We start from the raw sequence: 21,098 nt of genomic DNA, 5'->3' as shown, positions 1-21,098 counted from the left end.
CGTGCGTGCGCACAAGAAGCCTGTTAAAAGGTTGTGGTTGCTCGAAACATATACTAGTGCACTGCACCACAACAAGTAAGGGGGTGTTTGGGAGTGAGTTTTTTTTCAAATTTTCGGAAGAATACTGCAATATTTTTAAAAACTGTAGTATTATATACCAAAAAGGTGTTTGACAAGCCAGTTAAAATCTCTGTTTTCAAAACTAGAGTATTACAAATACTGCAGTTCTTTTGAAGTATTCTAAACTTAGGTCTATACTCTATACCTCAGTTTTCTCTGTAAAACGCAGCGCGCGCATCTCTACCGCGTGCAAAAAAATACTTTGCTTCCAAACACCTCTATGTATCTAATACTGTGGTATTTTAAAACTGTAGTATTTTAAACTATGGTATTATTATGACTAAATTATACTGTAGTATTTTAAAAACCGTGGTTTATAAAAACTTTGTTCCCAAACAGGACCTAAAAGTGGTGTACAAGTAGAGTCACCTCTAAGGAAATGCAGAGCGAATAAGGGACATGACCTCGATTGCACAAATTGAATAGGACGCTCAAATGCTCGAGGAATATATAATCTGCTCCATGAGTAAGGAGGATCACATGCCCCTACTATGCTCGTCACCGGCCGGTTTGAAGCCACCCGCGAGAGCAACGGGAGGCCACCAGACCAGATCCAGAGTAGGTAGGCTCCACGTGACCGTGGTGAGGCAGCGCAAAAGGGATCAGGATCACGATGCCACCTCTCCCTGGGCTCGGCTGTCGGTGCGTACCCTGGCTAAAAATGCTTTAAACCCAACGGCGCGCCCACCATTGATATAATGCGCCTCTCGTGATGGTCACCCTGCCCTGATCAGCTGATCTCTAAGGAGGGAACGAGTGAAGCCATGCACAGGACAGGACACAGCAACCGCAAGCCCGACGGACTGCTACCACACATGCATGTCTGTGATCTGATGCCATGCCTTGGACACTGTCTGCGCTTCCCTGTTTCCTTTCCACTGCAAAGAAAATGCTTAAAACACAAGCGACAGCAACCAGCTACGCTTCGTCCAAACAGAAGCAGATGAGATCACGGAGGCCAAGATCAAATGAAAGAAGAACAACCACTGCTAATGTATATCACATTAAGTTACAAATACAAATCACCGAGAGAGAGAGAGAGAGAGAAAATCCCCCAAGAGAAGAGAGAAGAAAGAATAAAGCCGATGGCCAAACGCACACACGCCGTGTGATCTTGGTCTGAATGACGGTGCATTCATTCTATCCTCCTCCGATCCGATCCTCTTCCCATCAGAAGAGGCCGCCGACGAGAACAGCGGCGCCGAGCACGGAGAGCGCGGCGGCCGCCCTGCTGGCGCGTGGCGGCGCGGCGGCAGCCTTCTGGTCGTCGGAGGTGGAGCCGGTGTCGTCGTCGTCGGCCGTGGGCGGCTCGGCGATGGCGGCGGACTTCTTCTTCTTCTTGGTCTTGGCCTTGGCCGGCCCGGGCGCGGGTGCCGGCGCGGGCGCCGGCGTGGGCGGCTTGGGCCCGAACAGCTCGTAGGGGAGCGGCACCTTGTCGACGGGGTAGATGGCGAGCGGGAAGTCCTTGCTGACGGGGCTGCCCAGCAGCATCCAGTTCACCCCCGTGGACACGTTGACGTTGTTCCCCGACCGCTTGATGTCGTACCTGTAGGGCCCGTCGTGGCCGGACCCCTGCGTGTTGACCTTGCCGCTGAGGGTGCCGAGCATGGACAGGCTGTAGAACCGGGGCAGCACGCAGTAGAGCACCATCTGGATCTGCTCCTGCGGCGACAGCCCGTTCAGCACGCCCGCCTTCATCTTGTCGAAGGCGGCGTTGGTGGGCGCCATGATGGTCAGCCCGTTGTAGCTGTCCGTCAGCTGCGCGTTGATCTGCGTGTCCACGCGCGTGTCGTGCAGCAGCTGCCGGAACTCGCTGAACTGCTCGTCCTTCAGCGCCTTGTTCACGTCCGTCGGCGGCGCCGCGTCCGCCGCGCCCGCGCCCGAGCCCGACGACGACGCCGGCCCTGGCGCGGCCTTCTGCGTCGCGCCAAGCAGCGGTGACGCCGCCAGGAGCACCAAGAGGATGGCGAGGCGGGACGCGCTGCCGGCCATGCTGCTGCGGGACTGGAGTGCTTGGTGGTGGTGGTGGCGGTGGATCTGTACTGATGGAGCCTGCCTGCCTGCCTGCCGTGCGTGTGTTTATTATAGCGGCGGTTGGTGGCGACGCCGACGCCCAGTCAGCCAGCGCGCGTCCAGAGTGTGCGTGCGTGTTGGCGCTCCGGCACGTTTGAGCTGGACGGGCCTGGCCCTTGTAGGCCTTTTGCGACCGTGGCAAGGCAGGTGTCCTCTTATCTTTCTTCTATTACATGCGCCCGGCGCGATCTGATCCACGAACCACGCCCACCAATGAGCTTCTTCTACTTACAAGTACCCGGAATCTCGGATACACGCTAACACGCCATCATACCCCTACTAGCTTCCGTCGACGATCCATGCTTGCGTTTGAACAGAAAAATCTTGTGAGCATATCACTAGAAAATTAGGCATCTTTAGTAGCAGTTTAATTTTAAAAAAAGGAATAACAAATATCAGATCCATGTAGCTGTAGCAGCACTGCAGCAGCTAGCAGGAACACATGGAAATAAAGACCCCTCTATCTATTTATCGTCTGAAGTGAAACCTGAGGGGCTTGCTGTGGATGACAGCGGAGTTTGGAAGCTTGCAGACACGTATGTTTGCACTGTACTCGTATCGTATGCGCACATGTACAAGTACGTAGTAGTGCTTACAGGCTGCCGTATTTGGCGGCGAGTCAGGCTCGCCAGCTTGCCAGAGAGCGATGTTCTACCTGCTGCAATGCAATGTGATCTGTATATGTGCTGAATTATGCAGCCGCCTATGAACAACGCGACAAGCTCTTACGCCGATTTGTCTCCTGATCACGCCTTAGCTAAACAGGGGAGAAGAGAGAGAGAGAGAGACGAACATGGTCATCGTGCATGCATTGATGCAACTGGGCGGAGACGGATCCCACCGACAGTCCTATGCATTAGGATCCGCAGAGCGGTGGAAGATATCGGCGGCGACGGCGACACGGCAGCGACCGGGGAAATCGACCGCCGATCGGCAAGGCACCAGCAGTCTCTCCTCGTCTTCAGCGGCACGCGAACACTCTCTTCGATTCATTCGCTCCTGCTGATCTCATCTCATGTAATAGCGCCTGAGAGACCCTGGACGGCGCGTGCGAGAATAAAATAACATAACGTCGGCCGACAGGTGAGCAGAGCACCCGTCGCCACTTGAGTTCTTTTTCTTTCCCCAGCTCGCAAGGATGCCTTGGCGGCACGGCTGCAGCCCTGCACAAGATTATTTGCTTCTGAGCTGAGCTGAGGCCAGGCGGCCGACGTCTCAACGACAGATGCAGGCCTGCAGCTGCTTGGGCTTGGCGATGGCAGATTGCAAGAACGGCAGGCAACCACACGCTGACAGACACGCCGTCGCCCTCACCTCGCGGCCCTCCGCTATCACCTCTACCATGCGCTACGCCGTGCCCGTGCGTGCTCTGAGCCTCCGAGGCAACGGCAGCCAGCAGCAGCACCAAACCCCTCGGCGCTTTGTCGCCATCTCGCGGGGAGCGCGCAAGTTTCCTATGTTTTAAACGGGGGGCTGTCACACCTGTTATTTTAAACTCCACTCTACAAAATACTGAAAAAAAAACATATACACATTCTATATACATGTTCCATTTTTCACTCAAACATATGGCCCACTATAGGCTACAGCATAATGAATCATAGCTCTAGGATAAAATAAAAGCCAATATGCATACATACAACCTTAAAATAACGGCCACTCTTCGACTATGTAGTTCTAGGAGTATACTTGTCCTCGATTGGATTCAAAGCTGCTGCTGGAACTAGGCATCAGCAGTTGTGGAGCTATAGCTTCATCTCTCTCATGCTTTTATTTTAGAAATAACAAGAGACAAGTTGTTTAAATTGACTTCATTCTCTTTTACTCCATATCTCTCACCATTTTCCACGGTTTCATGCGGCATATTAAAATGATAAAAAAACTAAAATTAGGTACAAACACACGGATTCAAACATTAGTTGATAGCTTTAAAACCATATCCATATCTACCTAGCCAACAAAAAATATATATATTCTTATATTTACACTTAAATATAAATAGAAACCCTGCAACTTATGTGCACCTAACTAGTGGGATTAAAAGTTCGTCGGTTCTACTCCTACCGTAAGTGGGCCTATGAGATTTATTCTAAAATTTATTGCCAAATAAATGAGTTAAGTCCAATAATCTATAATATTTTAATTGTAAAATATGTTGTTTTAATTTTCTTTCGACTGATATGTTAAGTATGCCCTCCATGAATTACGATTTTTAAATTTTTATGTTCAAAATTATCTTCTTTCTAGACTGTTCAGTCTTTATGGGCTGAAAATTGTTTTGCATTAATACTTCAGAGCAAAATAAAGCAATGCATATGCTTTCCTTGCCTTAAAAGTATTTTTTGTAGTTTCTATTTTGTATTTTGTCGGTACCCTATGAAAGACTGAAAGTAATTGGATATTTATTCTTGACTGATCCTCGTTTTTACCGGTCAAAGTGTAATAGCAATTTCTATACTACTTATTAAGAAGGTAAGAGTAGTCTGCCGTTCTGCCGTTCTGCCGTTCTGCCGTTAATTGATCCGGACCGTCCGTGGCACGGTAGCCGCTCGCGATCCATCCGTTTGCGCTCCCGTCCTCCCACGATAGCCGCCCACGAGCAACCTCTCCTCTGGAACCGACGCCGCCGCCCTCTCCCCCTCCCTCTCTATCCGTCCCTCTCGTCTCGCACTCGCAGTCCCCAACCTGCTCGGCTTCACCGGATCGCGCCGAACACGGTCGTTGGGCCGCCACCATGGTCTCGACGCGGCTCGCTCTCGGCCACTCGCCGGCCCGCCCCTTCCTTGCTCGAGCTGCCGCCATGCCCCCATCCGAGATCGGCGCCCCCTGTGCCCCCTCGCTCCGATCCATCCACGACTGCACTCGCCGCCCCCGCTCGAGACGCTGACACGCCCTCGTCCGAGATCGGCGCCCCCTGTGCCCCCTCCGCTCCATCCACGACCGCGCCCCACCGCTCGAGCCGCCACCATGCCCCCGTCCGAGATCAGCGGAGATGGACGTGGATGGTGTCGCGCGCGTCGTTCGACACCAACCGCAGCAGCGTGCGTGGGGCCACGGCGGCGCCTGGACTCATGTCCGTGGACCACAACCTAGACTCGATGACCACCGCCTCCATCTGCGCGCCCTAGCAAGGTCGATGCCGCGGGCTGCCGCCGGCGAGGCGGCCATCCTTGGCGTCCGTGACATCACATCAATCGTCAAGGTGGTGGACTATTTCCTTGCTATTTTATGCGTTCTTCTCTGAAAGCGTTGCACACCATCACCATTTCTGCTAATGTCTAATTCCATTTTGTTGTATTTGGAGCATGCACTGTACTCTATAATATGCTACAGTGTGGTGCAATGTTTCATTTATCAGTCCTTGTGTTCAGAATGCCTGGTTAGTGGCCAACAAGATAGGTTATATAGTAGGTTTGGTAATTGATATTCAGAATGTTGAGCCTTGTACACTAAGGAACATTTATATTCTGCTAGCTGCCTTGATGACATAGAATGAGAAATATATACAGTTGAATTTTATCATTAGTTCAGCAACTCATAGCAAAAGATTCTTATAATTTCAAATAACATGGTAATAATACTCTTACAAGACATTACCAACACTCTTTTATTCTATCTTACTTGCATCTAGCTGTATTCAGTTTAGGTCATCTAGCTGTATTCAGTTTAGGTGTGCCTGACCATTTAAATGTGCTTAAATTCGCAGAAAGGTCAGCAGTCAATAAGGCATGTTAAATCTAAATTTATTCTTCTCCCTTGTACTTAATGTTACCCCTTTTCCCCTTATTCTCTTTGAATATTTAACCAATCATAATAGATGTTCCTTTGTGTCGTGACTGAATTACTGTACTTGTTTGTAGAAACTACGCACTGCAACTAAAAAGTCGCACACTTTAGGCTGTCCTGTTAAGAAGTTATATACAGGATCGTGTTTAGAAATTCATTGACAATTTGCCATGATCCGTGAACTTAAATCAGTTGTTGAGGATCTTATTTGCAACGACATGTCTTCTTGGTTGTTCTGAAATGTCCATTCATTTAAACGTAGCCTACTAAAACTGAGGTTCCTATAAAGATTCATAATATAGGGTTTCGACTTCATCTTTAGTTTTAATCTTTATATGACCAATCTATTCAGGATATTTGCAAGAATGACATTTGATGCCAAAACTCCAATTTTTGGGTTGCACTATTTATGTCACTTGTGCAGAGGGGACGACAAGGCCGAGGGGTTGCCACCGATGTCGTTATGGTGAGGTTGACGGTGGTGATGTCGTGGATGCTGGAGTGGCGATTGTCTTTGACGCTAGAGTTGAGGTGGATGATGTACTTCTGTGCATGGCAAGAAATTCAGAACCAGACGGCCTCTGTGTAAGCTCATAGCACCAGAATCAGAATACTTCTTTATTAGTAATATCCCCCTTTGCCCTGGAGATGAGCCCCTTTGCCCTGGAGATGAGCAAGAAAGGTTTATTATTTTTCTACTTGATTTCACTATTGTTCTTCCTTTTGTAAGCACATTTAACGTTTGAAACAAGAATTAACTAATAGAGATGTTATTTGCAGTGGCTCGCTCTTTACAAATTCTAATTGGTTTGCATTTAACAAGGACAAAGCACTAAATGATAAACTTTTCTTTTATTATGAACCCTTTATCATTCTGTTATTAGTACATTGGGGATGCATTATGATTGTAACAAAATATGTTCACATTTGTTCTTAAGGCGAGCCACAAGATTCAGGAATATCTTTGTAGATTGTTTTTTAATGTGGCCAACTATCCCAATTTTTCTTTATACCAGGTCGCAGTGCAGTGTGCTCAGGAGCTAGGGAGACCGCAACCTGATGGGCTATCATTGTGCCTCTGTAGCACCGAGTTCCAGGTTAGCAACTACCTGCCATACGAGCCGGTGAAGCAGATCATCCCCTACCTCATTACGTGCATTGAGGAGAACAAGGGCCTCCTCTCTGTATCCTCCTTCGACATGCCTCGTGCCAGAAGGTGAGCTGCATTTCTGCCTCCGCTCTTTGCTTGGTGCGCGTTGAGCATTTTAGGGAGTTCTTCACTTGGTTATATGTTCAAAGTGCCATGTGAACTTGCAGTTAGAATTATGGAGAACTTTTGTAGGCTCATTCCTGTTTCTTATTTTTAACCATTTCATTCTGGTATATGCCAGAGGTTCATGATGTCATTTCTGGTCGCATTATTGAAGTGTTTAAAATGTAAATTAATGCTCTGTAATCTATATCACTAACTAGACCTTCTCACTTTTGTGACTCAAATTTATAGTTACATCAACCAGTGACATTGTTGTATGCTCTACAGTTTTGCCTAATATTGGTTACTATTTAATGTAGTTAAAAGAATGCATATGTCAGACTTTAGTATCTGAACTTATTTTGCACTTGTTTTTGATAATTCAGTAACTCTGACGTAGGCATGTAATGACTCATGGTTACTGAGTGACACAAAACGGTTATATTTTACTATTTACCGTGGTTAAAAGAATGCATATGTCAGACTTTAGTATCTGAACTTATTTTGCACTTGTTTTTTATAATTCAGTAACTCTGACGTAGGCATGTAATGACTCATGATTACTGAGTGACACAAAACCTGGTTATATTTGTTATGTCACTCAATAATAATCCAACTCATTCTACATTATTGTCGAGCCAGTTTAGTGTCCATTTGTAACCCATTTCTGACCAATGTAAATTACAATATTGGTGTTTATTTCTCTAGGTTGTTCGGCTGAACTCTGGAGGTTAGAGATAAGTTTTAGGCATGATGCAATTTTGATGGTTTCTTTCTTGTATGCAATTTTCTATTCAAGACTGAGGTACCAATTTGAATTAATTTATTTAGTATAATTTATAATTTTCTTAGTTTCCAGCATGGTCAAGTCTGGTTTGATGAAAAGAACCAAGGGACCTTTATTTTTTATTATTGCAATGTTATAACATCTGTAGGTGCAGAAGTTTGGGGGGGGGGGGGGTATTCTGATTGTCCTAGACTCATTTTTGAAGCGACAGCCATTTTCACGTCTAGCGCCACCGACGTCTACAACCTCCAGACAATTCAGCCGCTCCGCCTCGTCCGATCTCGCAAGATCGACACATATATTTATTACCAGGTTAGATGCATATACAGACATATACAATGGTGTCCACATGCTGAAATTTATATAATATCAAATAGCAATGAAGAACTTATGTAGGCTCATTCCTGTTTGTTATTTTTAACCATTTCATTCTGGTATATGCCAGAGGTTCATGATGTCATTTCTGGTCACATTATTGAAGTGTTTAAAATGTAAATTAATGCTCTGTAATCTATATCACCAACTAGACCTTCTCACTTTTGTGACTCGAATTTTTGATAATATATTCTAGCTGCTTACACAGAAATAAAAAGATGAGAATTTACCGTGAGTAACTCGTAGATGTAGTATCAAATGTCATAATCTGTTAGTGTTGGGTACAACACTTTGAACTATGTGTTGTTGGCATACTCCATACTCCAAGATCAAGCTGGGTGTTTTTGAATGTTGACCTCTAACAATATCAAGCAACTTCACAATGTTAGGGCCTCCATAATGATTCTAAAGAATTTTAATATCTATTTTGATCTGCACCAGCACGAGAGCTGTGGCTTAAAATCGAGATGAAAATCATCACTGAAATTAAGAAATTTAAATAGGTGCAAAATGAAAACAGTAGCCTGTCATAGCCGGAGAATGACAAATTGCAGAAAATAGGATTCATGGTCTGCCTTTTTTCCTTCACGGGCTTGAGGATCTTAATGATGCATTTCTCATTATTGTTAACATTTTTACCCTTAATGACTTCACTGTATTTTCCTCTCCCAACCTCCCGTTGTTGTCATTCTGTCTATAGATTAAATTCTGGTCGACGTTGTTTCTCACGTTGATGCCTCTAAACAGTGCATCTGTCAGGGTGTGTGAACTGTAAAGTAACCTTAGGACAAATGCATAGTCTCTTAGATTGTTTCCCAAGGTAGCACAGGGTTAGTTACTGCATGCCAGTCATGAAGGTATTAGAAGATAACGTCAAATTAGATAAAGTTGAATTTATATAGATTTCCCTAAGTAAGTAGGTTCTGGACAAGGTTTCATTGGCACAGTATTCATATACCAGGTACTGGTTTAGTGATGCAGCTTGCAATGTGTTTATTCTTTTGTACCAGTGAAATGTATGTAGCCTATTTGGTGGCAGTTTCCCTGATGCATATTTAGAGTCTGCATTCTCTAATGGTTTTCAATTGGCCAGGATCCTGCAAATAAGAATGGTGGCAAGTGGGTAATTAGATTCAAAAAGGCAGTTTTCAGGTCGATTCTATGTGGATTTGGTAAGTTAACTTGTACTATCAATCTATGTGCTTTTACAAGATTGTTTGTTCCATTGATCATATTTTGGTTAAACCCCAAAAACTTCCATTACCTAAACCCCTACTCTATGATGACACAGTCACATAGGCTTGTTTGGTATTATATGCAGAATGATCTGTTAATTGCGAGAGCCTGAGCCAAAAAGTAAAAAAAATGTTTGTGCTTCAATTTATAAATTCTTTCAAAGAAACACAACAAATTAGTATACAAGTATCAAATAGTTACTGTGAGGTTGAGCCTGAGCCAAAAAGCTAAAAAAACATGTTTGTGCTTTGATTTCTAAATTCTGACAAAGAAATATATAGATTAGTATACAAGTGAAAATAGTATACCTTCCATTTCTTGCTTAACTTTAGTTTTATATTTAGGCTTGTACTTTGGGTACCCATCTTGGAGTGTTTCTTTCTCTAAAAATTCTCTCTTCATTTTATGAGACTTGAGTGGGAGTAAATAGTAGGTTCACTACAGTCTTACAGAAGCCAATAACCCACTTGATCTTGGTATAATGATGTTCTTAGAATACTTATAGATGTGTTGGCTGGAACATTAGCTCTGACAAGATAGGAGCTTGTTTGTTCTGTTATTTAGTCATGTCTGCCCCTGAAACTACTGAAACCTAAAATCTGAAACTGAAAATCTGAAAATCTAAAACTGAATATTGTCTGTCATGTTTGTGTCGTGTTTCTTAGACTGCATTGAACTCCAACAGAGACTGAGTAACAGGGAATTATAACTAGAACTTGGATCTATGGTTGTGATATTCTTGCTTGCGGAAACTGGGAATTATAGAGAGACGAAAATACTTTTTAAATTAGAATCTAACCTACAGTTCGATTTAGTTCAAGCTGCTTTAGTCAACATTCAGAGTTCTACTTTCTAGAAGTTTTGTAAACTACAAATACAGCGCCACAAACAGCAGTGAGAAATCCTAAAAAAACCTACAATGATGTTCATGATACATGGCCAAATAACTCTGTTAATAGACAGGAAGATTAGGTGTCGCACCAGCAAATGCAAAGGTATTCCTAATATACAACAGCACATGATGTCTTCAAAATTTACATGCCTGTAAGGTTTCCCCCCTTCCTGACCACACAGAAATAGTGGGGAGCGAAGATTAAATGGTTTTGCACCTTGTGAGCAGCTACCCTAACAAACATCTCTAAGATGGCTAAGCTTGTCTCAAAGATGACAATTCACCCAGTGAAATAGAAGCAAATGAGGAAGCCCAAGCTCAAGCATTACTTGCTCCCTTCCTCAGTTTTGTTGCCTTATTGCTCAGTCTCAGCTTGCTCTCATCATGAACATTCAAGGCTCATTCCAATAGCTGGTTTGATCCCCTACGAATCACTAAGTTCAAGTATCATCTCTTCGAATGTATCATTGACTTTCTTGGCTTTGCCAGCTTTGCAGAGCCCATTCAAATTTGAGTTGTATGTGATAACATCAGGAGCAATGCCATACATTCACATCCTTTCAACAAGCTGAAGTGCACTATCTAGCTTTAATCTCTCGCAGTAGCCATCAATCAATGTGTTGAAGGTAAAGACATCTGGAAGGCCCCTCTCCCTGCTCTGTCTCCCATCTTGTCTCCAACTTCTGCAAGGTCTGCACTTTTCCCTATTCATATTTTAGTTCTAAATAAATCCATGTTTCTATACCATATGGACATTTCTGTTGGAGATGAATGGTAGTATGCATTTAGAAATGTTCCTTTTCACATGCCTTGTTGTTTAGTATGTCACTCTAGATATCACAGATTGCGGTTTGGACCGAACATGCCTGGTCTTCCAAAGATGGAATTATTTGTAGCAATACATTTTTACTTTGGAGGAAAAACATATAGTACTTGTTCATTCTTATTTTCATAATCAGCAGGCATTGGCGATAGCAGTCCATATCTGTTTGATTAGTGTTTAATCTTGTAGTTTTCTGCCATCAGATTTCTACAATTGGAATACAATTGTTATAAGGTACTGCGCTGGAGCATCACTTGCTGTTGACGTAGACGGGGAAGACCTGATGAATCTTTTAAATCATGGTTTGAACTGACCATCTTAATTTCTCAAACTGATGATGTACTACCATATGTATAGGATGGAACCAAACTTTTTCTTTAGAGGATTGCGCATCTGGGAAGCAGTTGTAGATGAACTCATGGAAAAAGAAATGGACGCTGCTAAACGGGCGCAATTAGGGAACACTGTTTTCCTTCTAACGTGTTAGAAAAAAGCAAAAAATACCTCAAAATTGTAGTGTATCATTCCAAAACAATTCTTTTCGTCAAACATCTCATCTCACAATTACAAAGGATTATACTCATTTGATTATTATACTTGTCCACTTCATTGTGTATAGGTGACTGGCTAACTGCTAGCCATGAGACAAATTTTACCTGCTTGAGATGGTCAAATAGCAAGTGAGATGGTTGTCTTATGAATTATAAAGAGACCAGAGAGTTCCTCTCCTCTCCTTTTTTTCACTTCAAGCACAATGGATGGAAGAAAATGTCTATACATTTATCCATTTTCACTTCAAGCATAATTGTCTATACATTTATCCATTTTTACTAGCTTTCTCGAAGTTCATGTTATTGGTTACTGTATGTAGAGGGGGGGAGCTGCTTGCGTACTGGTGGAGAGAGGATCCTTGGTTGAAAGCGATGTTTCTACATATCTTTATAAGGTTGAGCAAGAGTTGGTTGGGGTTCCTGTGAAAGGTGGACTATATGAGGTTTGTAATTACTTTTTTGTTATGCTCTATCATTACTTGAATGAATCATGTATGTATCACTGGTAAGAAACTTCAGCTCATACTTGATGGGTGATGGGGAAACACTTTTGGGAATTCTAATTCGCATGACACTATTTAATTGTTTGCTTTCTGTTCCCTTCACATGGCCATGATTCTTTTTGCATAAATCACCATATAATTCTTCATATGAGTAAACTATAGAAATTTGGGAAGAACCATCTAAGTGGTAGTTGACAAATATATTTTCATAACTTGCAAAGCTCTCAACATTGTTAGTCAAGCGGTGAATTCCCAAGTTTTTAAATCTATAACAGGAATTTGTTTTCTACAGTAGAGTGTTATTCCAGTAAGCCTGTCATATATGACTAACTTCAATTATTTCATCAGGGATCTCTCATTCAACTACTTCTTGGGAGCATTTGCCTTTATTTATATGAACAATTAGTTTGTTTCTTGACTACTTTCTGTTAGATAATAGTTGCTAAGCGTAAGAGCACTGCCCTCTTAATTTCTTGATGACCAAAGATAGTAGGACATATGCTATCAACTATCTTATTAAATAAATCAGGAGTGTTCCTCATCTTAACAACCTCATCTTCCTCTTGTTCTTGCAAAAGAGATGGTTTTGAACATAAACTTTTTTCTCATTTCAGTTGGTGATTCAGTGCTTTCTTAGGGGAAAGCTTGCCTCTTGGTTTGATATTTACTTGCTTGGGTTGTAAATTATAAATTCAGATAATTCCGCATGTGAATGTGTTTTGAGATCATTTAGCATGCGCTTGGCGCATGCTTGGGTTGTAAATTATATTTTTGCTGGAAAAATTATAAAGGTTGCAGTTTATTTTAGTTGATTTGCTTCTCTTCCACTCCTATATTTGACTGTTGTCATCTCAATTCATAGGCTTCAATTTTAGCCTGGCTTCGCCACTGGTCGAAGTTGTGGTTCGCCACCACCACCACCATCGTCTTGATCAGGGAGTGGATCTCGTGCTTCCGCCGATGGCACTTCAGCCTAGGTGTGCGTCTAGGTAGTGCCCATAGATGACCAGCACCAGCAGGAGTGCCACGAGGAGGCACTTCCTGGGGTCGCGATAGCCGTTGCGATGGACTAGAGCTAGGTCTTCGCCTTTGACGGCGCTACGGGGTATGGTAGGTGTGCTTGCTGTTCAGTTGAATTGATGAGATCTCTGTTCTTTCTTTTTCAGTCTGTCCATAGGCAGGTCATTGATAATGGGATTCTTCCAATATTTGTGAAGATAGAGACGAAAAAGGTGACTTCTTTTCATTGAATTTATGGTGGTAATTATGAGAAGGCTAGAGCTGGGGACATATAAGAACTTTTTACTTTATTCCTCTCTTTGATTAACATTATTTGATTGAATGTTTTGTTTTAGCATTTCTGGGGTTGTAATTACTAGAACTGTTGTTGCAGTTCCTGATATTATGACACTAACTTCACCTGGTGAACGACCAAAGTGTCGCAGGGAAGCTCCTTAGTGAAAACATGGAGGTGTTCAAGGTGTAAAGGGATTAAAGTCCCTTGGAGTTAGGGATCTCTCTTATCGCCTCACTTTTGTAGCAAATTCAGTGCATGTATGAACTCTTTTGAGCACATGAATTCCATCTGATCAGTGCATCCTAACATGTTCTTAACATAACATGTTTTACCTTAAATGTTTCTTTTGAAGATCTAGAGGGGGCGAGGCCTCTACAGTAAGCAAATGTTTTACCTTAAATGTTATTAGGTCACAGATGGTAGGAGAGGACCTTAATAACCAGGACACCAAGTTCCCGGGTCGATGGGATTGAGAAACGGGAATGTGGTATGTGATATGCTACTAAAATTAAGTTTTAACACTATGAGAAACGAGAAATGTTGGATGTTCATTGTTGATTTGGTATTTATTATTGGTGCATATTGAACTATCCTTATCTGCAACCTCTTATCTATTTTCTTGTGGCTGTTGAATGTATTCTAAACTTTTTGTTTCATGTCTAAACTCTTGGTTGTTATATTTATGCTCAAAACCATCTCTTTTGTAGGAACAAGAGGAAGATGAGGTTGTTAGGAACTGATAGCATATGTCCCACCGCTTTGGGTCATCAAGAAATTAAGTGGCCAGTGCTTCTTATGTTTTGGGGTGGTGTTCATAAGATAGCACATGAAGGGACCAATCTTAGAGCTGACATCAATGTTTGCATTGTTGGCAACCCAAGCTGCGCAAAGTCTAAGTTTCTAAAGTAAGCTTTGTATGTCATTTTCTTTAAATCATGTCTTGTTAGGTTGTGATGAACTTTTCATAAATTTGATCTTAGTGCTTTTGCTTTGCAAGATAGTACCTTTGACAAGTAATGATAATCATGCATTTGTGCTAAATAGGAATGTCAATTACTTGCCAACTTGTCTCTATTCTCATGAATGTACTATTGTTCTTAACTGATTGAACGTATTTGATTAAATGATAATATGAATTATCTGTCTTGAAATGATGAGAATTTTATGTTAAAGTTGGTTTCATTTTTTTTTACTAAAATGGAACTTATATAACTGAATTCTTTCCTTCATAAATCATAAAGAAAAATTTAAAATGTGATTTTCAATCCAATTGCCAGATATATTGTTGCCGTTATTCCAATATTTGTTTGCACATCAGGGAAATCATCGACTGTTGGTGTGACAACAACTGTTGCTAAAGAACTTGAGGCGGGTGAATTATGTATTGAGATACTGACAAACGAGTTGTGCTCCAACTTCTAATCTCTTATTCAATGTGAAATGGAATTATTCCTTTTGTTTTGCTTGTATGCAGTTAGCGGCTTCTAATTGTAGAAATTGTCATTCCGTGTACTCAAATCACACCAAGCATTCCATGTATTTGAAGGAAGGGGAGCTGGCTACCTCTTCTAGAGAGACGTAGGCGATGGATTGCTGCTAGCAAGTTTTCTAAGTTCAATGTCAGAGTATACTCCTTAAAAAGTGACTTACTCTGGCACGTACCTTACTATATCTTTTAAGATATGAAAATATCTACTTTTAGTGATGCTAACAAAAGTATAGAATAATAATTAGTATTTTTGCATATCAATGTATCTTATCATATTGATTCCATAGCAAAAGACGAATATACACCTATATCTTTTAAGGTATGTAAACATCTACTTTTAGTGATACTAACAAAAATATAGAATAATAATTAGTGTTTTTGTATATTAATGTATGGGTAAGATCACAAATAAATTACGAAACCTTTTTCTATAATATTATAACACATTTGTACATGAGTTATCGTGGTATTTTATCTTCCCGTTGCAACGCACGGGCATCCACCTAGTTTAAGATGAAGAGAGAAATCCAAATGAACGAAGAGAAATCTTTGCACTTGTTTGGTTAGGAGTAGATTAAGGACTTATTTGGTTATTTTCGTTTTATATGGATTAGAGATGATTAATATGGATTGGAAGGGATTTTGATTTACTAGGGATTGAAATCGACTCAATCCCCTTCAATCCATATGGATTGGGATTGAACACGAACAAGGCCTAAAGGTTAAGTGGACAAAAGCATACAATGCGTACAATTAGGGATGAAAACGTATAGAAAAAAATCAGGTTTCGTCTGGTATCGTACTCCATTTTTACCGTGTCTTTTTTGTATTTGCGAGAAAAGAACAGGAACGAGACGAAAACGAGATGGTATGTTGCAAGAATGGAAACTTTCATCTGTATTAATCTCATTTTTACCGGGATATTCTCGTTTATCATAATCCTGTAGTAGGTAACACAAAAATAATATATAAAAAATATTGTATTAGCACTGTTCTCTATAACATGCATGCTTAATCTTTGATGTTTTATCATATTAGCATCTTACAACCATGTAGGGTACTCTTTCTTGTCTTATGTATTCACAAGTTTAGAATTTATGATTAAAAAACGTTAAAAAAAGTGTTGCCTTTACGCAAGCTGCTGATCTTTAAAAAAATATGTTTTTATGCTAATCTGTAAAGTTGTGATTTATAGTGTCCTAAATTTTTAATATTGTAGTTTGCTAAGTGATTGTACAATATTGTATATTTCGGACAAAGTTTCTGGTTACCGCCTTTTTTATTGCATATCGTTCATTTTAATATGTTTTCGTAACATTATATCCGACAAACATTTCCATTTTCGGCTATAGCACTCCCACTCTCGTTTTCGAGAAGAAATATTGTAAGAAAAATACGATAGAAGTTTTTTCGATCGTTTTAGTTCGTTTTCATCACTAAATCTATACTATACTTAAAGCACCAGTTTCAACGGTCGTCATGCGTCATTTTTTTTACAAATAACCTCTCACAGCTATTTCAAATTAATATAGATGTCAAACGACGTCCGACACGAGCTAGATGCACGCGGGCCACAACTATGGCACATGCACGTCATGCTGGTCTCCTAACTGTGTCGGGTCAGCCCGTTAGCCCGTCGATCTATTTAATTAAATCAGCGTAACGACGTCCGACATGGGCCACAACTATGGCACAGGCACGTCATGCCGTCCTGCTAACTATGTCGGATCAGCCCGTTAGCCCGTCGATCTATTTTATTAAATCAGCGTAACGACGCTCGACACGGGCCACAACTATGGCACAGACACGTCATGCCGGCCTGCTAACTGTATCGGGTCAGCCTGTTAGTCCGTCGATCCATTTAATTAAATCAGCGTAAAATGTTAAAAAACGGTGCATGAGGTGGGATTCAAACCCATGCCCTGATGGAAGAAGGGCGGGAGACACTGGGTGAAACTGTCTAACCAGTAGAACATCATGGTAAGATGTTTTTAATATTGAATATAAATTGTATATAGGTATATACGTTTTTTTTGTAAAATAAAAAAAATAATCGTGTCAGGCCGGGCCAGCACTACGGGCCGAGGCTACAGCCCAAGCACGGCACAACGTTCTTTGCTCTTGAAAGCATTGGGTCGTTTCTGAGATCACATCGGCGCAATGGAGTACATGGTGTTTGAGATTGCTGAATTGGATGGAGCAGCAATGATTTGTTACACTAACAGCAAAATGAAAGGTTATTTATTGGTTTTAAACGTTAGTAATTGCTACGAAGTAGCGTAATTTATATGGAGCGCTTCCATTTTTTATTGATGTCTGACTTTAGCAATCACTCCATATTTTGGTCTATCTTTTTTATAAGTTTGGCTTCATGGGACTTATTTTATAAACTTGATCTCACAAACTTTCTCTTATTTGGTCTCTGTATGATGGAATTATGTCATTTTATAATCTCTGTTCATTTAGTCAATCGTTGTGAACTCTCTTCTAATCGCTCACTTCATTGGCCGTGTTGTAGCAAGACATATTTGCATGGAGTAAACAATAACATCAGTTAGCCAAATCAAAAAATATATTATAGAGAGAGCAGAGACAATCAATAAAAGATCTTGAATTTTTTTTGATAGATAGTTTACGTGGGTATTGTTGTAATCCGTCGCAACGCGCGGGTAACTGACTAGTATAATTTTTAAGTTAGGGCACAGCCCAAACGACGCCTATGCGTCCCAACGCGACCCACTCTTCTCCTCGCTCTAAACTCTTCCTACCCCGCTACCCGCTCTCTCGTTGGACGTGACTTCGGAAGATTGCCGGAGATGTCGTCGATGGCCACGAAGCTCTTCAACACCGCCGAGGTGGAGTCGTCGGACGCGCAAGCCCTAGTCGCGGTAAAATCCCTCCGCCACCCACCTCTCTTCCCTCCTCCTCTGCCGCCGAGCACCAACTTCACCTGTTCGGTCGTGCCCGCAGAACCCTAACACTCTCCGTCGTTTACCCGCAGGACATGCGGAAGGCTATCGGCACCATGAAGTCCCTCGCCGTAGACTTCGAGAGGGACGGAAAGTCCGATAAGGCAAGCGAACGCGACTGTATAATCCCTATCCGACCTCACCCCTAAACCCCTACTAACACCCCAACGGTATGGGCATTTTTCATTCCAGGTGAAGAAGCTTGAGGAGACGGTTCTGGAGTTGGTGGCTTCGTACGAGGACTGCGCGGCCATGGCCCAGGCAATTAAGGCAGTACCTGGAGTGTATCAGTCATCTGATCAGGTGCGGGTGCTGCTCGCCGTGGGGATCGAAGCAATTTAGGGCGTTTGGATTGGAGTGATTATGACTAAATCTTGTTGGCCTTGTTGTTTTGGTTCGGTCTCCACTCAAAGCCAACGGATTTCAAAACATTGATCGGGGTGGAGGCTAGCAAGATTAGGGAAGCGTCATCGGCATCACAACAGAACCACCCACTCTTTCGGCAGTTCAGGGAGTCTGTCTGGGTATGTGTTTACAGAGTAGCATGCTCATGGTCATGTGATGACCATTGAGGATTATGCATTGTACCTGTGCTCCGGGCATTACCTAGTTACTCACATACGATTACAATAGCTAGATTATGAATTTGGAAACATAAATGATTTGTTTTGTGTAATTTCGCAAAAGGTCTTATGTTTTGGTGTCTTATTTTTTTTTCTGCAGAATGTTCACCATGCTGGTCAGCCTATGCCTGGTGAGGAACAGGAGGACATTGTCATGACTAGCACTCAGATGAGCATCTTAAATGTCACATGCCCATTAACTGGAAAGCCTGTGATTGAATTGATGAATCCAGTTCGCTGGTATGCGTACAATTCCGTTCTATACTCTCTTTGAATATACATAATGGGGTTTTCTATCTCAATAAGTGAAGGTTGCGCGGAACACTGTTGAACCTGGTAAAATTGACAGAATGTTTTAAGTGCCACCATGCTAAAAGAGAATGATCATCCGCGATATTATTTTCAACTGGTAAAGATGGAGCGAATTTGTGCGCACAAGCAACATGTTTCAGCAGCACTTCGAATTTTGTTTTTATACTTGCTCCTGTATCTTCTTGGCGACTTACTGAGATCTGGATTTTGCTGGACTCATTCGATGTGGTATTTATGTCAGTAGAATGATTTGTTCTCAGCTCCGTCTACCTCCTGGAGCTATTAGTTTGCCATTGTCAATAGTGTAACATTTTTTTACGCCAGATATCTGGTGCTACTCGTACAACCCTTTCTGGCAACCTGACTACTTTGAGGCAGCCCAAAAATAGTAATTTCCTTTCTGTCACCATGGTGTAATTTGATACAACCCTGTGCCATTTTGGCTGATAAATCCCCAATTGGTATTACTTCATGATATACTTTGTTTCTTTAGTATAAGGATTTGACTGAAAACAATTAATCCCATTCATGTGACACAAAATCGTAAAAAAAATATGAATATAATAGGATCAATTTTGTTTCACAAAAGTTATGCATTAATAATGTTCTTTTTTTTTTGTCGAAGGCTTGCCATAATGAAAATAAATATGCCTTATGCAGATGGAATAACATTTATGCTACCGAATGGGGATTGGTAGTTACTACTTCCTCTATTTCAAATTATAGCTCACTTTCTCTGTCCTAAATCAAGCATATCTAACTTTGACAAAGTTTTTTTTAAAAAAAAAGCACTAGCATCTGCAGCTAGAGCTGTTTCATCGTGTCACTAGGTCGCGAGCTCAAAGCAACCTCTACACATTTACGGGGGAAAGGCTTTCCTCGGCTTATGCCTTCTTTAGACCTCACTCACATGGGAGCCTCCGGCACTGGGTCTGCCATTTATGTAATATGTCTTGATAATGCATTTTGAAATATATGAAATGCCATATTTTTTTAAAAAATTGAATCAAATTTATAGAACTATAATTTGAAATGAGGGCAGTACGTAGGCATTTAAAATGTTATCTGTTCATATACATGTAGATATAATTCATTGCCTTGACTGAACTGAACTGATGATAATTCCCTGTGCAGTGTGGATTGCAAGCATATCTATGAAAAGGACCCTGTAATGCAATATATAAGGACCAAAAAACCACCGCAGTGCCCTATTGCAGGTATATCCTTGCTCCTTGGCCACTCCTCGGTGCTCCCTTTTCCATGAGGCGCTCACTTCGTTCTTTCTTCATGAATCAGGCTGTCCTAGGGTCCTAGAAAGAGGGAAGGTTATCTGTGATCCCTTCCTCCTTATTGAGATCGAAGAGCTGCGTTCATCAGAGACCGCCGCTCCGAATGCCACAAACATAGATGACTGGACCGATCTAAATGACGAAGACGAGGAGTGAGGAAGGCCCGGTAAAAGGATACCGGCAGCTGTTATTGTTTAGGAGGATAGGGTTTAGTATGTTCTTCAGGATACACTGTCTTGTTGGATTCTGTAGGAGGATGGGTTCTAGTATGTTCAGGAATCAGGATGCGCTCGTCTTGTTGGGTTTTGCTTCTGATGACTTCGATATGTTCCATGGCAAATGCGACTTTAAAGTTTGGGAGACTTAGAATTCTACACTTTATGGTTGCATATTCTTCTGTGTCACTGTTTTTGTCCTATTGGATTGATTGCCACCAGGAGATGCGAACGTTGACTTTGGACGTGATGGCCGATGGGTAACATGATCAGCGACCAGGAGAGACCCACTGTTATCCTTTTGGGTCCACAAACTCTTTTCTACGACAAATCCTGTGGCAGATTTTGATATTTTTTTTTCAGTTGAACTTTATATTCAGTCTTCATTAGTTTGAAACCCATGATTATGGTGACACACCTTACTCGAAATTTCCAGGTAAAAGAAGAAACACAAACGCCACGGAGGTCAAGGTTCGCAGCCCGGACTGAGGTGAGGGGTCGTAAGA

At 42.0% G+C, this 21,098-nt stretch overlaps 2 protein-coding genes across 4 annotated transcripts; one reads left to right on the top strand and one right to left on the bottom strand.

Moving 5' to 3' along the window:
• Nucleotides 1-1,086: 1,086 nt before the first annotated feature.
• Nucleotides 1,087-2,174, bottom strand: LOC100281174 (fasciclin-like arabinogalactan protein 7). Its single transcript, NM_001154093.2, has one exon. The coding sequence runs from the start codon at nt 2,110-2,112 to the stop codon at nt 1,291-1,293; it is 822 nt and encodes a 273-aa protein (NP_001147565.1). The 5' UTR covers nt 2,113-2,174; the 3' UTR covers nt 1,087-1,290.
• A 15,728-nt stretch (nt 2,175-17,902) lies between these two features.
• Nucleotides 17,903-20,781, top strand: LOC100192832 (uncharacterized). Of its 3 annotated transcripts, none has more exons than XR_004849913.1 (7): nt 17,903-18,072; nt 18,186-18,257; nt 18,346-18,456; nt 18,567-18,677; nt 18,877-19,782; nt 20,223-20,305; nt 20,385-20,781. XR_004849913.1 is itself a non-coding variant. In NM_001329580.1 (7 exons), the coding sequence occupies exons 1-7, from the start codon at nt 18,001-18,003 to the stop codon at nt 20,531-20,533; spliced, it is 738 nt and encodes a 245-aa protein (NP_001316509.1). In that variant the 5' UTR covers nt 17,904-18,000; the 3' UTR covers nt 20,534-20,741. The 3 variants fall into 3 exon arrangements, 2 of the variants coding, with proteins under 2 accessions (NP_001316509.1, NP_001131495.1); NM_001329580.1 differs by having other exon boundaries at nt 17,904-18,072; nt 18,877-19,016; nt 20,385-20,741; NM_001138023.1 differs by having other exon boundaries at nt 17,918-18,072; nt 18,877-20,305; nt 20,385-20,738.
• The last annotated feature ends 317 nt before the right edge of the window (nt 20,782-21,098 follow it).

Source organism: Zea mays, chromosome 6 (assembly GCF_902167145.1).
Source record: "Zea mays cultivar B73 chromosome 6, Zm-B73-REFERENCE-NAM-5.0, whole genome shotgun sequence".
NCBI classification, from domain to species: Eukaryota; Viridiplantae; Streptophyta; class Magnoliopsida; order Poales; family Poaceae; genus Zea; species Zea mays.
This window is presented reverse-complemented; position numbering and strand designations above follow the sequence as displayed.